Below are 15,534 nucleotides of genomic sequence, written 5' to 3' on the forward strand. Positions count from 1 at the left end.
CTCGTGGGTTCAACATCCTTACTTAATCCCCTATTCTATAACTTGTACCTCTTGCACTTGAGGGTGGCTTTAATGCTAACAAGTTTTTGGCGCCGTTGCCGGGGATTGGTGTAAAATCCAATCCCTACCTCGGGTAGTCTTAGGGATTAGCTAGAAATTTCCCTTGTTTTTATTTTATCTCTGTTCACCGACCAGTCGTTGGTCTCCGCCGACCAGTCGTTTGTGTTAATTTCGTGTGATTTTTGTTTCGCCGACCAGTCGTCGGAAATTTCCGACCGGTCGTTTTAGGGGTCAGAAGCTCACCGACCAGTCGGCAAGTGTCGCCGACCGGTCGTTTCCCCTGTTTTCAGAATTTTTCAGTTTCTTGTTTTTGGTTTCTTTTTGTATCTTGACTTATATTCTCACCTTTGTTTTAAAATTTTATAGGTGTTTATGTCTCACGGATCATCTACAAGTAGCCCAAGGATCAATTCAAACTATTCCACTCCATCATCTCCAAGCACACCAAGTGGAGACAACATATCTATTGATCAAATCCTTGAAGATAGTGGTGAAGAAACTCGGATACCGCAAGAAACTCTTGATCTCATAAAGAAATTGGCGGAAGAGTTGCAAGCTAAAATAGCCCGGATACCTACAATGGATGAACCACGCCCCATGAAGGAGTACACTTTGCTAACAATCTCCAATCATCCAAGTTGCATCATGCTTCCACCATGTGCCGTTGCTTTTGACATAAAGCCTGGGACTATTGCAAACTTACCCCTCTTCTTTGGCTTGCCAAGTAATGAGCCATACTTGCACCTCCAAGAGTTCAATGAAGCATGCTCAACCGTTCAACTTTTGGGTATTGATGAAGGCAACTTGCGTCTTCGGCTCTTCCCCTTTTCATTGAAGGACAAAGCCAAGAAATGGTTGTACAAGCTTCCCCCAAGTAGTATCCAAACTTGGGAAGAGATGCAAAGGGTATTCCTCAAGTTCTATTTCCCTCCTCACAAGTCTAATTCATTGAGGAATGAGTTGATGAACTTCCGAGAGCTACCAAATGAGTCATTCTATGAGACATGGGAGAGATTCAAGGATATAGAAGGTGGTGTTCCCAATCATGGTCTCTCTAAGGTAGCGGTTCTAAGTGCCTTCTACACCGGGCTTTCACAAGACACAAGGAGGAGAGTTGACAATGCTTGTGGGGGATGTTTCATGAACAAGACCGAAGATGAAGCGATGAAGATCCTAGATGAAATGAGTGAGTCTTCTCAACTCTATGATAGTGCCTCGGATAGAAAGCCAATGATGATGAAGAGTGCACAAGTACCTATGAGGGAGCAAGAGCAAAGGAGAGGCATGTATAATGTTGATATTCCAAGTGTTCAAATGCAACAAGAGTTGAAGCGGATAGAAGGAGAAATGCAAAAGAAACTTGACATGATTCTACAAGCACAAGGAAGACCCTTCAATCAAATGGCATCACCAAGCCAAATTCGGGAGCCTAGTTTGGGAGTCAAATCCATGGAGCAAGCTTGCTTGATTTGCGAAAGTGTGTACCATAGCACAACGGAGTGTTCACAAAGTGACATGTACCCAGAATTGATAGAGCAATGCAATCTTCTCAGCAACCAAACAAGGCCAAAGAATGATCCTTATAGCAACACTTATAATCCCGGGTGGAGGAATCACCCTAATTTTGGTTGGGGTGGGAATCAAAACCGTGAACAAGGTCAAGGTTACCAAAGGCAAGGAGGTGGATTTCAAGGTGCAAGTAGCTCACACTTCAACAATCAAGGAGCAAACAATGCTTATCATGCTCCTAGACCACCTTATCAAGCACCACCTCAACAACCTCTACCTCTACAACAACCCCAGGTGCCAATTCAAGAAGCAAGAAAGACACCTACCCTTGAAGAAATGATGGCGGCCTTTGTGAACAATCAAGCAAAGCAAGATGAGAAGATCAATGTCATTCAACAAAGTGTGAGCAAGCTTGAGGTACAAATGGGGCAACTAGCTAGTGAGTTAAGTCAAAGGAGGCAAGGTGTGTTTCCAAGCCAAGTAGAGACTAACCCAAGACATGAAGCCAAAGCTATTACCACCTTGAGAAGTGGAAGGCAAGTGGAGAACAATGTGTACATGCCTACCAATGAGGAAGATGTAACTCCAAGGGAGCCACCCGGTTTTGAAAGAAGATCAAAGGGGAAAGCAAGAGAGTTGTCACATGGAGAAGTCATCTTAGGCTTCAATGATGGTGAAGAAGAATCTTTGAATGATAAGAAGAATGCTTATGCCGATGAGAAGCAAGAAGAAGCCTTGAAGGACAATTTCAATGCCAAGGTTGGAACTCATGATAATGAAGACTCTCCTTCTACTCTAATTGAAAGGCCATTCAAAAGAGGTATGACCTTCAATCCTCCTTTGAAGATTGTGCAAGATGAAGAAGTGTCTCTCCCTTACCCTCAAGCTATATGGCAACAAGAGAAAAAACTCAAGAAAGAGAGCCAATTGAGGGAGATGATTGATTTGTTCAAGAAGGTTCATATAAACATTCCACTCCTTGAAGCCGTGAAGACAATCCCATCTTATGCTAAGTTCTTGAAGGATATGTGCATGAAGAAGAAAAAGTTCAAAGAACATGAGCAAGTGGCTCTTTGTGAAGAAGTGAGTGCTATCATTCAAAGAAAGCTTCCACCAAAGCTCAAAGATCCGGGAAGCTTCACTATTCCAAGCAAGATTGGAGAAACTACTTTTGACAATTGCTTGATGGATCTTGGGGCAAGTATCAATTTAATGCCCTATTCGGCTTTAAATAAGCTTGGTCTTGAAGGAGCTTTGAAACCAACTTCAATCACTCTCCAATTGGCGGATAGAAGCGTGAGGTATCCTAGAGGAATCTTGGAGAATGTGCTTGTCAATGTTGCAAGGTTTGTGATACCGGTGGATTTTATAGTCCTAGACATGGAGGAAGCCCCCATGGTTGACAATGAGCTTCCTATCATCTTTGGAAGAGCTTTCATGGCCACTGCCGGTGTCAAGATTAATGTGAAGAAAGGCACCATGAGCATGAAGGTACTTGGAGACAAAATCAAGTTCCAAATCTTTCCTCCCCTTCAAATTATGGATGACATGAATGAATGCCATTTTTTGGGTTACTATGGAGAGGCAAAAGTAAGGGGAGATGAGAAAAATAAGAAAGAAGTTTGGCCACCTCTTCCGGTCTTACCATGTTCACAAGGCTTTGAGTCACTCCTCACCCCTATCAAGAAGAAGAAACAAATTGGAGGATTTCTCAAGGGAGCACTTGTTGACATGGGAGCTTGCCTTGGAAGTTCAAAGAAGGTAAACAAGGGAGATGGTTGTCTCAAGAAGCCCCCTTGAGTGAATGAAGAATCAATGGACCGGCAAGAAGTCCTTAAACAAAGCCCTACTTGGAGGTAGCCAAGCTCATAATGCAAGTGAAGGAGGATGAAAACTCTTGGAACCATTCTTGAAAAAATGACACCATTAAAGTTTAGCTTGGAAGGCAAGGGCTTAAAGCCTTGCATGTTGGTGATTGTTGGTGAATTGAATGAACTTCATGGTCTACAAGGGGGAGCATTCCTAAATCTTTTTCTTGCTTTATGTTCTTCACTGTGTTTAAATTCCGGTTACTTCTTTGTTTTTGTGGTAGTTTGCATGCTTTTTCCTTCCATGCTTGAATCTTTCATTGCAAAGCTTTCAAGACAACACTTTTTAACATTGAGGGCAATGTTAAGTTCAAGTGTGGGGGGAAGGTTTAGCTTAAATTCAATTTGTTTTTAGCTTTTAGTTGTTTCTAGTTTTTGTGTGTTTGTTTGTGTTTAGTTCCCTCCAACTCCTATGATGAAACTTGAACTTGATTTGTAAAGAGCTAGAAAGCATGTCTATGTCTTGCGAATTCAATTTTTCAAATAAAGGTTATGGGACTTATGCTTAACTTCATTGGTACATTTGATTGTCAAGTTGATGCATTGAGATATGGTTGGCATGATAAGATTTGTGAGAACTATTTGCACCACAAATGTGAGTTTTGAACCTAATGAAAGTGCATCCAATAGCTCTTAGCACTTTATTCTTCATGTGTGATCAATCTTTTGTGAATTGTATCTCTAGAACTTGCTTTATATCTCTCAAAACTTTTGTCAAGCATAAATACATCGCGGAAATGATTGAGACAATAGGAATTCCACCATGGCCAAACAAGCTCTTGTCCTAAAGAGATGAATATCCTTAGATAGCCCATTTGTGCCTTTTGTTAGCCGTTCATTTCTTTGCACCACAAATGTCTTACCTTCTAGCTTAAACACTAGCCTTACCCTTTCCAAGTTTTCTTAGTGAGCAATGTGAGATTGTGTATGTCAAGATGCTTCAAGAAACAAAGTTTGGGGGTACTTGAAAAGAAATAAGTATGGGGGAGTATTATGTTTGTTGTGCAATTGTAATTTGTCTTTACATTTCAAGAAAGTCAAGAAAGAAAGTCAAAAAAAAAAAAAAAAAAAAAGGAAAAGAAGAAAGAAAGAAAGAAAGAAAGAAAATCCAAAAAGAAAGTTTCTCTAGTTGATCAATAAATAGTTTTTAGTTTAAAGTTTGGGGGAATGGTTAAGAGAGTGAATCATATGAAGCATCTTAAGGTCTTAAGTTCGTAAAATCTCAATAAGGGAGTTGCTTGCTAAGTTTCTCGGAATTTGTGATTTCCTATCCACTTCATTTCTCTAACCCCTTGCCCTAAGCCTCATTACAACCTAATAAAAGTCCTTTTTGATCCAAAGTGGTTTGTGCATGACCCGTGGAGATGAGATTGAAAAGCAAGCATATGGCAGCATTTGCATGAGATTGTTTGAGTGATAGTGTAGCTAACCTTTAAACACTTGTGTGAAAATTAGAGTGAAAATCTAGTGAGTTTATGGTTAGCACGGTTTTGTTGTGCAAGCTTGGTTTTGGTGCATCAAAGTGACAATCATGACATACATGACATACATTCTACTCTAGCATTTGTCCCATAGCTTCATAAACTTTTGAGACATGACTTGATTTTCTTGCCTTGAGCAAATTGTGTTCTTTGAGGATAATGTTGGAAGGATTAGGTTGTGTTAGTGTTGTTATGTTTTCGGATTTGGGTTAATGCTTTTGCTTGAGGACAAGCAATATTCAAGTTTGGGGGTATTTGTTGAGTCACAAATTACTTATGCAATTGTGCCCCATAATTATGAAAATTGATTTGTCTTCCACTCTATTTTACCCTTTTTAATCCATTTCCTTTTATTTGTAGGAAACCTTGCATTGAGAATAAAATGACCATTTGAGGCTTGAAATGTGGAGATTTGAAGCTAGGAGAAGAAGACACGGAGATTGGAAGAAAATTGCAAATCGACTTTTCCGGCGATTTTTCCGGCGACTTTTCCGGCAAACTTTTCCAGCGAGCCGCCACTCATGGAGGGTCTTTTCTCCAGCAAAGGAGGACCATGGTTGTGAAAATATCCCATCACTTGAAATTCAAATATCTCCCTACAACTTGTCCTTTTGTCACCTTGTCTATTTGGGACCATTTGGGGGACAAGGTGTAAGAGCATCTCTTGCACACTTTGGGACCAAGGAGGACACACATAGCTGATCAAGGAGAGGCCAAAGTGAATAATTTAGAATTCTTGACTCCATTCAATCATCTTCATCCTATCCAAGATCCATTTTTCTCTCTAGAGAAGAGACCATCATCTCCACCACAAAAACCACCATCTCCACCTCTAAAACCTCCATTTCCACTACTACATCCTCCATTTCCTTCACCACTCAACACCACAACTCATCTTAGAGATCTCAAATTTCACTATTCTCACCAATATCAAGAGCTTGGAGCAAGGAGAAGGAGGTGACTACCACCACATCATGTTCTTGGAGACCCATCTCCACCACCTATTCCGGCATCATCAATAGTCACCCTTTACTCCCTATCTCTTTATGTATTTGATGTTTAATAGAATGTTGAAGCTTGTGTATCTAGCTATGTGTGAGTAGTGAACTAGTTGGGGCTAGGGTTGAAAGCCCTAGCCAAACTTGCTTGGATTGATGCTTTTGTTTATAAATTGATGCAAATTCATGTTGTCATTCTCACATGCTAAGTCAATAGTTGAATGCATTACTTAGACCTAATCAATTTGAGTTATGTGTTTGCCATGACATGAAGTTTTTCCTAGAGATTGATTACCTTTAGGCAAAAAGGGAGCATGAAAGCACACCATGTGTGCATGTGAGGGTAGTGAGCTAAAATCACCTAGAGATAGGATTGGTTTGCTTGCTTGGTTACCTAAACTCTAAGCTTTATGCATTTAGGGGCAAAGGATTGAGACCTATCCGGTAATTGAATTTGTCTCTAGGTAGTTAGCTCTAGACTTATCCGGTTAGAGTTAATAAAATGAAAGGGGTTTAAGCCTTAGTAGTCCTATCCGGATGCTAAGAGGGTAGTTGGACAATTAGCTTTGCATCATTCATATTCAATTGCTTTAATGCTTGCAAGGGAGGCAAAAGGTGAAACCCGATGCCCTAACTCCCATCCATTTGATAACAACTTGTTTTGTTTAGCTTAGTTTATATTACTTGCTTTCATTGTTTCAATTTGAATAGAAACCAATCTCAAAATCAAAATCAAATCTCTATACACCATCTTGCACATACTCACCATGAACTTTGGTTCACTTGTGAGCCTTTGTTTGTGATTGTATATTTGCATATTCTTCTAGTTTTTCCTTAGGTTTTCCCTAGCTAGGAAAGGATTTACCAATCCTCGTGGGTTCGACATCCTTACTTAATCCCCTATTCTATAACTTGTACCTCTTGCACTTGAGGGTGGCTTTAATGCTAACAGTTCGTCTCCCACCTTAGCGGGAGACTACGTCCACTTGAATGTTTAACTAGTGTGTTGGGCCTTGCGGCCCAAGAGAGATTACAAGAGATGTAATGGGATGGAGTTTATGTGGGAGGAGAGTTCCTTTTATAGGTGAAGGAAGTCATCTCCTATACATTTTCTTAGATGTGGGATGTAGAAATCACTATTCTAGTCTAGAAAGCATGTTTGTGAAGGCAACTTAGCAAGCCCGGGAAGGTGGATTACCGGCGACGTATTTGCCACTTCCGGATACCGTAGCGTAGCTTGAACATAAGGGTACGGGATGTATGTTTCGGTTGGGCCTCACCATGGCTTGTGGGTGTCCCAAAGAGGGTGTTACTTATGCTTGGTGATGTAGTAAATCCTCCATACATAGTGGGAGGTATCTACAAGTCCCCAAAGTCCCCAAGTAAGAGGAGCTTCTTGGTTGGGGAGTTATAATCATGAAGTCATCAAGCATAAGTAACCGGGCGGCACGGAGCCCCTACAAGTCCCCGAACTCCGTAAGCAAGAAGAGACTCGTTAACCTGCACAACAAAGACAAAAACACGCATATGGAGAATGCTTGTCTTTTTTAGCAATGTATGTGAGTTGCATTGATATGCATTGGCATATATGAATGTATGAGGTGCATGATACATACTGATGTATGCACGTAAATGGCGCCGAGTATGATCGGTTATGACGTAGAAACTCGAGAACGCATATAGTTGTGTGAGCAAACGGATTGCATATGATAAATGAGTGATGCGCGCCAGAAAACGAACGGGGTCGAGTTTGACGAGGTTACGCTTGGTGTAAGTTGCATGAGTGCCATGAAGACAAGCGTTTGTAATTCGTGAATGATGAATACGCGAACGCTTGTGTTTGTTTATTTGTTGCTCGTATTAATGGAACGTGAAAAGAATTCGATTTGTTGCGAGCGACAAATGGTAGAAAAATTCAATGTTCCATTAATGTGTATGATGTCGAGTGGATGTGAGTGTAAAGGTTGGGAATGTAAAGGTTGGATGTGAGTGGATGTCGAGTGGATGTGAGTGTAAAGGTTGGGAATGCCGGAAGGCAAGAGCGTGAAAGCTCGGGGGTGCCGGGAAGCTCGGGGGTTGCAGGGAAGGCGTGAGCGGGAAGCTCGGGGGTTGCCGGGAAGGCGTGAGCAGGAAGCTCGGGGGTTGCCGGGAAGGCGTGAGCGGGAAGCTAGGGGGTTACCGGGAAGGCATGAGCGGGAAGCTCGGGGATTGCCGAGAATGCGTGAGCGGGAAGCTCGGGGATTGCTGAGAAGGCGTGAGCGGGAAGCTCGTGGGTTGCCGGGAAGGGGTGAGCGGAAGCTGAGGGGTTGTCGCGAAGACGTGAGCGGGAAGCTCGAGGGTTGCCGGGAAGGCGTGAGCGGAAGCTCGGGGTTGCCGCGAAGGAGTGAGCGGAAGCTCGGGGGTTGCCGTGAAGGAGTGAGCGGAAGCTCGGGGGTTGCCGCGAAGGCGTGAGCGGAAGCTCGGGGGTTGCCGCGAAGGCGTGAGTGGAAGCTCGGGATTGCCTCGAAGGCGTGAGCGGAAGCTCGGGGATTGCAGGGAAGGCATGAGCGGAAGCTCGGGGGTTGCCGGGAAGGCATAAGCAGAAGCTCCGGGTTGCTGCGAAGGCGTGAGCAGAAGCTCGGGGGTTGCCGGGAAGGCGTGAGAGGAAGCTCGGGGTTGCCGCGAAGGCGTGAGAGGAAGCTCGGGGTTGCCCGAAGGCGTGAGAGGAAGCTCGGGGTTGCCGCGAAGGCGTGAGAGTTAGAGCTTGTGAGCGCGAATCTCGGGGGTACCGCTGAGGCGTGAGCGTTAGAGCTGGGGAACGAGGAGCTTGGGGGTGCCGCAGAGGCATGAGCGTTAGAGCTCGTGGTTGCAGCGAAGGTGTGAGCGTTAGAGCTCGGGGGTGCTGCGAAGGCATGAGCGTTAGAGCTCATGAGCGCGGAGCTCGGGGGTGCCGCTGAGGCGTGAGAGTTAAAGCTCGGGGGTGCCGCGAAGGCGTGAACGTTAGAGCTAGTGAGCGCGGAGCTCGGGGGTGCTGCTGAGGCGTGAGCGTTAGAGCTGGGGAGCGCGGAGCTTGGGGGTGCCCGAAGACGGTGGGCGTTAGGTAGCTAACCTAATCTTTGATACCCAAGTGTCGGGGGTTAACCGCCGAATCAATGGCTGTCGCGGGCTATATTAACCGGTCCTTTTACTCTTTCCCGGAGGAGAAAAGCTTGACTGTAATGCTGTGTAGCGGTCATCGTCATTATGAGGCATTGTCTTACCGCTTGGCTGTTGGTCGTAGACCATAGACCAGTGGAGTCTAGACCCTTTTAGGTCTATTTCCCGTGGGGAGGGTTTGACAACATATGGTGGCCAAGAGGCCAGACAAAGTATTTACACAGTATACATGTAAATCTTGCTAGTTGTATGAACAACAAATAAGCATGGCATAGTTTGTTTAAGCAAGTGTCACATGTTTATTTAATTGAGTTGCAATTAAATAGAAGCATGACATATTTGTATAGCAGGTACTTGTAGTAAAGTTCCTAAAAACATTTCTGCATTGTTGTGAACATGCTTAAGGATCACGAAGACATGTAAATGCATATCAAGTGTGATATATTGTAGACATGCTTAGAAGTAGTAAAAGCATGGCATTGGCATGGCACTAGCTCAAATAGAAAGAGCGAAGGAAGATATAGTCACTTATCTTTTGCCGATTTGGAGCGAGTAGGAGTTGGAATTGATGTAAGTGCTCAAATTATGTTGGAGTTGTCCTAGCCTCGCTAGCAGAGGAAAATGTCGCCGCCGGGCTCGCTAGCGGAAAATGTCTCCGCCAGACACGATAGTGGAAGATGTCGCCGCCAGACACACTAGTGGAAGATGTCGCCGCTGGACACGGTAGTGGAAGATGTCGCCGCCGGACTGGCTAGCAGAATATGTCGCCGCTGGACATGGTAGCGGAAGATGTCGTCGCTGACTCGCTAGCTGAAAATGTCGCCGCTGGACACAGTAGCCTCGCTCGCGGAATATGTCGCCGCTGGACACGCTAGCGGAAAATGTCGCTGCTAGACACTGTAGCCTCGCTCGCAGAATATGTCGCCGCTGGACTCGCTAGCTGAAAATGTCGCCGCCGGACTCGCTAGCGGAAGATGTCGCCGCTGGACACAGTAGCCTCGCTCGGGGAATATGTCGCCGCTGGACTCGCTAGCGGAAAACGTCGTCGCTGGACACGGTAGCGGAAGATGTCGCAACTGACTCGCTAGCGGAAAATGTCTCCGCTTGACATAGTAGCCTTGCTCGCGAAATATGTCGACGCTGGACTCGCTAGCGGAAAATGTAGCCGCCGGACTCGCTAGTAGAAAATGTCGCCGCCAGACTCGCTAAAGGAAAATGTCGCCGCTCACTCGCTAGAGGAAAATGTTGTCGCCAGACGCGCTAGTGGAAGATGTCACCGCTGGACACAGTAATCTCGCTAGCGGAATATGTCGCCACTGGACTCGCTAGTAGAACATGTAGCCGCCGGACCAGCGAGCGGAAAATGTCGCCGCCGGACTCGCTAGCGAAAAATGTCGCTGCTGACTCGCTAGCGGAAAATGTAGCCGCCGGACCCGCTAGTTGAAAATGTCGCCGCTGACTCTTTAGAGGACCAAAAGTTCATGGTACGTGACGAAGCCTTTGTGTTGGCTTCCCACAGACGGCGCCAATGTTAATGTTTATGACCGAGGGGTCTAATTAATGATAAATAAAGAGAGAGAGAGTAAGAGAAAGACACACACGAGAAGTATAGTGGTTCGTCTCCCGCCTTAGCGGGAGACTACGTCCACTTGAATGTTTAACTAGTGTGTTGAGCCTTGCGGCCCAAGAGAGATTACAAGAGATGTAATGGGATGGAGTTTATGTGGGAGGAGAGTTCCTCTTATAGGTGAAGGAAGCCATCTCCTTTACATTTTCTTAGATGTGGGATGTAGAAATCACTATTCTAATCTAGAAAGCATGTTTTTGAAGGCAACTTGGCAAGGCCGGGAAGGTGGCTTCCCGGCGACTTATTTGCCACTTCCGGATACCGCAGCGTAGCTTGAACATAGGGCTACGGGATGCATGTTTCGGTTGGGCCTCACCATGGCTTATGGGTGTCCCAAAGAGGGTGTTACTTATGCTTGGTGATTTAGCAAATCCTCCATGCATAGTGGGAGGTATCTACAGTAGCTAATGCTTTGGCGAATTATGGTACGACTTCTCCTAATATGGTGTGGTGGAATGCTCCTCCATCTTTTATTTTATCGCGTTGTCAGAGTAACCAATTGTGTATTCCTCAATTTTAGTTACGATAGCTTGTTTCTTTTTCGTTGCTTTTGTAGGGAGGTTTGGTTCGGTCCCCCTCCTAAGTTCTTACTTTTCTTCTTACTTTTTCAATAAATTCACGTAAGAGGAAGGCCCTTATTTGCTTCAGCTAAGATAATAATAATAATAATATATTCCTTTATTTCTATTTTGAAAACGAGGAATAGCAAATTATATTAGGTTTACAATAGATTAAGTGACAATTCTATTAGAAAGCATGATATACTCTATGTATTTGGTTATCTTACCTAAAATTCTAAATGGGTTATACATCCAACCATTTGCTTCCTAAAATAGTTGCAACTTGCAAGTACTCCTCGAAAGATGGCCTGCCACAGTATGTTTGTACGTTCTGGCATGGGGACCTAAACAAGGAATCACCCCAAACTTAGAGATCAGGATGTACATGCTCATGAATACAAGCTTAAATACAATCCCAGATCTGGCTCTTAATTCTATTAATCACTTTTAAAATATTTATCTGACAAATTAATACCTTTTTTTTCTAGTATTAATTTGTCTTCACTTAATAACCCAGTAGTTATCTATCCTTCCTGCACTTCGGATCCTCCCCCTTGAAACAAATTTCTCCTATTAATTTAGTTACCCTTCTTCGCTAATTAACCCTAGTCTCGTAGAAAAGCCATGATACTTAGCAACTTAGCCATGGCTTGTCTTAGTTATGAAAGAACCAGAGCTTCACGCCTTCATTTGGTTTTGGTTGTGTTACTTTATTGCATTTCTTCGGAGATCAGCTCTAGTTTTGCAGAGCTTCAGAGGTTTGAACACGCACCGAAAGATGATGGCTCGATTAGATTTCTGGTGGTTGGAGATTGGGGCAGAAGAGGGTTCTATAACCAATCCAAAGTTGCTTGGCAGGTCAAGATTTTCAAAACTAAAAATCGGTACGTATGTTTCAGTAGTTATTAATTCGCTACTGATAAGGTCTTCATGTTTCTTGGTATGCAAGACAGATGGGAAGGATTGGAGAAAAGTTGGATATAGATTTTGTGATATCGACGGGAGATAATTTCTATGGGGATGGATTAAAGGGGGTAAATGATCTTGCATTTTTGGATTCCTTTAAAAACATTTACACAGCTAAGAGCCTGCAAAAACAGTGGTATAGTGGTGAGTACGTGACTAGTAGTAATTAATTACTGAAAAACATTAAGAACATTAATCGCTTCCTCATTATCAGATTAAAGATTTCTTATATCTTTCTATGTTTATGGGTACATGCAGTTTTAGGAAATCATGACTATAGGGGTAATACAGAGGCACAATTGAGCCCTGCCCTCCGAAAGATTGATAGTCGATGGCTTTGCCTGAGATCTTTTATTGTCAATGCTGCAGGTAAATGCATATAGCTCATTGTAATTAATACCATGCATAGACCTTGTGTATCTATAAAGAAATATTTCCCAAGTTTCCTTCCAAGTTACAAGTTAGAACGTACTCGTTCATCAAACAGTGATGATTAACGAATCTTTACCTTACACTTCTATAATGCAAAATTGTGCAGAAATTGCAGAATTTTTTTTCGTGGACACTACTCCATTTGCGACCAAATACATAACTGACAAAAAGCATCAATATGATTGGAGCGGTGTGTCTCCCCATGGAGCTTACATTACCAACCTTCTAAAGGTGAATTATATCCGGCCATAGCCGGGGCAACTTTTTTGTTAATTTCTACCCTAAGATCATAAAATGTTTATGATTCCTATATATATTGCTTTTATATTCAAATACCCACACATAAAACTTCAAGGACAACATTATGCTAATATATGCAACATTTGATTAACAAGGATTTAAATGTAGCATTGAGGAAGTCGAGTGCCAAGTGGAAGATAGTGATTGGTCACCATACAATCAGAAGTGCTGGACATCACGGCGAGACACAGGAGCTGGTGAGGCACCTCTTGCCAATACTCAAGGCTCATAATGTTGATATGTACATAAATGGACATGACCACTGCCTGCAGCACATTAGCAGCCTCAATAGGTACACTAACTAATACAGGGAAACCTCAAAAATGTAAACAACACTGTTAGTGTCTCTTAAGTATGATTAACATTTGGGATCGATGGATGTAATTCTTGCAGTCCGATTCAGTATTTCACAAGCGGAGCGGGTTCGAAAGCATGGAGGGGTGATATTAAGGAATACAATAGTGAGGCCATGAAGTTCTTCCATGATGGTCAAGGTTTCATGTCTGTGAACTTGACCCGATCGGATGCTCTTATCGTGTTTTATGACGTTTTAGGCAGGATTTTGCATACATGGAAGCTCAATAAGCAGCTTCACTCCGCTTTCTAATTAGAAAGAATGTACATGCCTAGACCCTCTTAACAATAGTGTACAGGTTTTTGTAAAAGAAATGGATATAATTGACTAGTTTCTGCTGATTTTTTTTTAATGAATAAAGTTTAGGTTATGGAAATACCGCTTCCTAACCAAGGTCCCGTTGAACCACCACCAATTAATTATAAGGTCCGCGGTGTAAGAGTTCAACTTTCAATTCAACGACAGCTGACTACAGGCAAATTAATGGAAGTGAACAGACTCTCATATCTTAAGGTTTAAACCCCCACTGTGCATGTGAAGCAAACGTAATGAATTTTGACCTACTCTTAAATGCCTAGTATAATACATATATGATTTTGTTGCATTGATCAATGATTGTCATTCTTTGATAGTCCAAATAAGCCTAAACTTCACTTGACATATCGATCAAATTAAGGATTTTTTTTTAATTTTTTTTTATGGCAATCAAATTAAGATTATCAATCGACAGGTTCAATGAAGGAATAAATAAATAATCATATCACATAACATAACATCGCATACGATAGCGACATTCATGATATATACATGTATAGGTAGCCACTGAGGCAGATAATAACTGGGGGTGGTAGCTTAGCTAGTCCGAACCAAATAATGCTGATGATATGTACTCCATCGATACCCATGCCAACCATGTCTTTCATATATTATATATAGTAAACAAACAAATACATGTGACAAAAAGTAGAATACATATAGTTTCTTAGTGTGTTTTTTTTGTAGTAGTATCTTTGGTTGAATAAAGTTAGATAGAGATAAGAAATCGGGAGCATCCGGCATGGAGAAGGCGTTTCAATCGAGTTCTATTGAGACTAGAGACAATGAGCCCGATAATAATAGTATGACCATTGTCTGAAGATTAATTATTGAATTTCATTTCTCACAAGATTATATTTTTTTTTTGCTTTTTGACAAAGAAGTAAAGATGGAAAAAAGGGACATGACTTTTTTACGTGTCCCAACTTTATTCTTTTATTCAATAAATCAGCTTTTCATTCATAATTATTAGCCACAACTACGTCAACAAGTAGCTTTATTTGCTTTTGATTCAAAACAGTGGCTGGCTAAGCTAAGAGAAACCGCGAGGTTACCAGAATTTTCTCTAAAAAGTGAATTAATCCACCTAAAAAAAAGTTTGGCTAGTGGAAAACGTTACGCATATCACATCGATCATTTGCAGAAACTTGATAATATATACATACACAAATTATAGATAACAATTCATAGTTGAGTGGATGCTTGTATGATACATGCTGATGCTGATACGCTAGCTATGGAAAATCAGAATTATTTGAACACACAAAATTTTGGATATCAATCATAAACCATATCCTGCATGTGAGCATATATATTTATAGATTTATATATATATATATATATATATATATGTATAAGCATTTTGTTGTTTTTGAAGATTAAGTATGGATATGAATACTGTGGATGACACGAATTCTAAAGTAGAAGGATTCCATGCTCCACGTATTGTGGATGTCAGCCCCTCTGTCATTTTAATTAATTTGCACGCCCCATGCTTCCCTTGATCGTCTTCTTATTCACACATTAGTATCTCTCTACTTGTCATTTTGTAAAACAATAATAAATGGCATGATTCACATCATGGATATTTATCAAATTTTTCATCAAATACACAGATATTTGTTTGAACAATTTCACGGAAAATTTATTTTGGTCACAAAGCAAGTGTCTATTGACTGAAAATTAATTCAAGTATTGTTTGTGAGCTTTAATGTCTTATCGATCACTTAAACGGAATTATTCTCAACTGACATTGAAATGAGACGGAACTGGAAAATGATTATACAACCGAACCTTCTACTCAATCATTAAGTAAGAAAAATCCACGTACATTCCAGTGTCTGTAAGTTCCAGCTAGCTAGGCGTAATTAAGATTATCCATGGTAGAATATACATAATGAAGTTCACAAACAACACACAATATATAA

General features: G+C 42.0%; 1 protein-coding gene across 1 annotated transcript; it reads left to right on the forward strand.

Annotated features, from left to right (window-relative positions):
* The first annotated feature begins 11,627 nt into the window (after nucleotides 1-11,627).
* LOC112199753 (purple acid phosphatase 3) lies at nucleotides 11,628-13,632 on the forward strand. The gene is made up of 6 exons (XM_040519056.1): nucleotides 11,628-12,096; nucleotides 12,192-12,348; nucleotides 12,463-12,573; nucleotides 12,743-12,867; nucleotides 13,032-13,228; nucleotides 13,330-13,632. Exons 1-6 carry the CDS (start codon nucleotides 11,863-11,865, stop codon nucleotides 13,541-13,543), a joined length of 1,038 nt encoding a protein of 345 aa, XP_040374990.1. The 5' UTR covers nucleotides 11,628-11,862; the 3' UTR covers nucleotides 13,544-13,632.
* The last annotated feature ends 1,902 nt before the right edge of the window (nucleotides 13,633-15,534 follow it).

This window comes from Rosa chinensis, chromosome 4 (assembly GCF_002994745.2).
Source record: "Rosa chinensis cultivar Old Blush chromosome 4, RchiOBHm-V2, whole genome shotgun sequence".
Lineage (NCBI taxonomy): Eukaryota > Viridiplantae > Streptophyta > Magnoliopsida > Rosales > Rosaceae > Rosa > Rosa chinensis.

Bases quoted from the DNA above. Each gene is read 5' to 3' on its own strand.
- LOC112199753 (XM_040519056.1), top strand. From the start codon at position 11,863: ATGATACTTAGCAACTTAGCCATGGCTTGTCTTAGTTATGAAAGAACC. The intron at 12,868-13,031 runs GTGAATTATATC...TTGATTAACAAG, and splicing joins ACATTACCAACCTTCTAAAG to GATTTAAATGTAGCATTGAG. The intron at 13,229-13,329 runs GTACACTAACTA...TAATTCTTGCAG, and splicing joins CACATTAGCAGCCTCAATAG to TCCGATTCAGTATTTCACAA.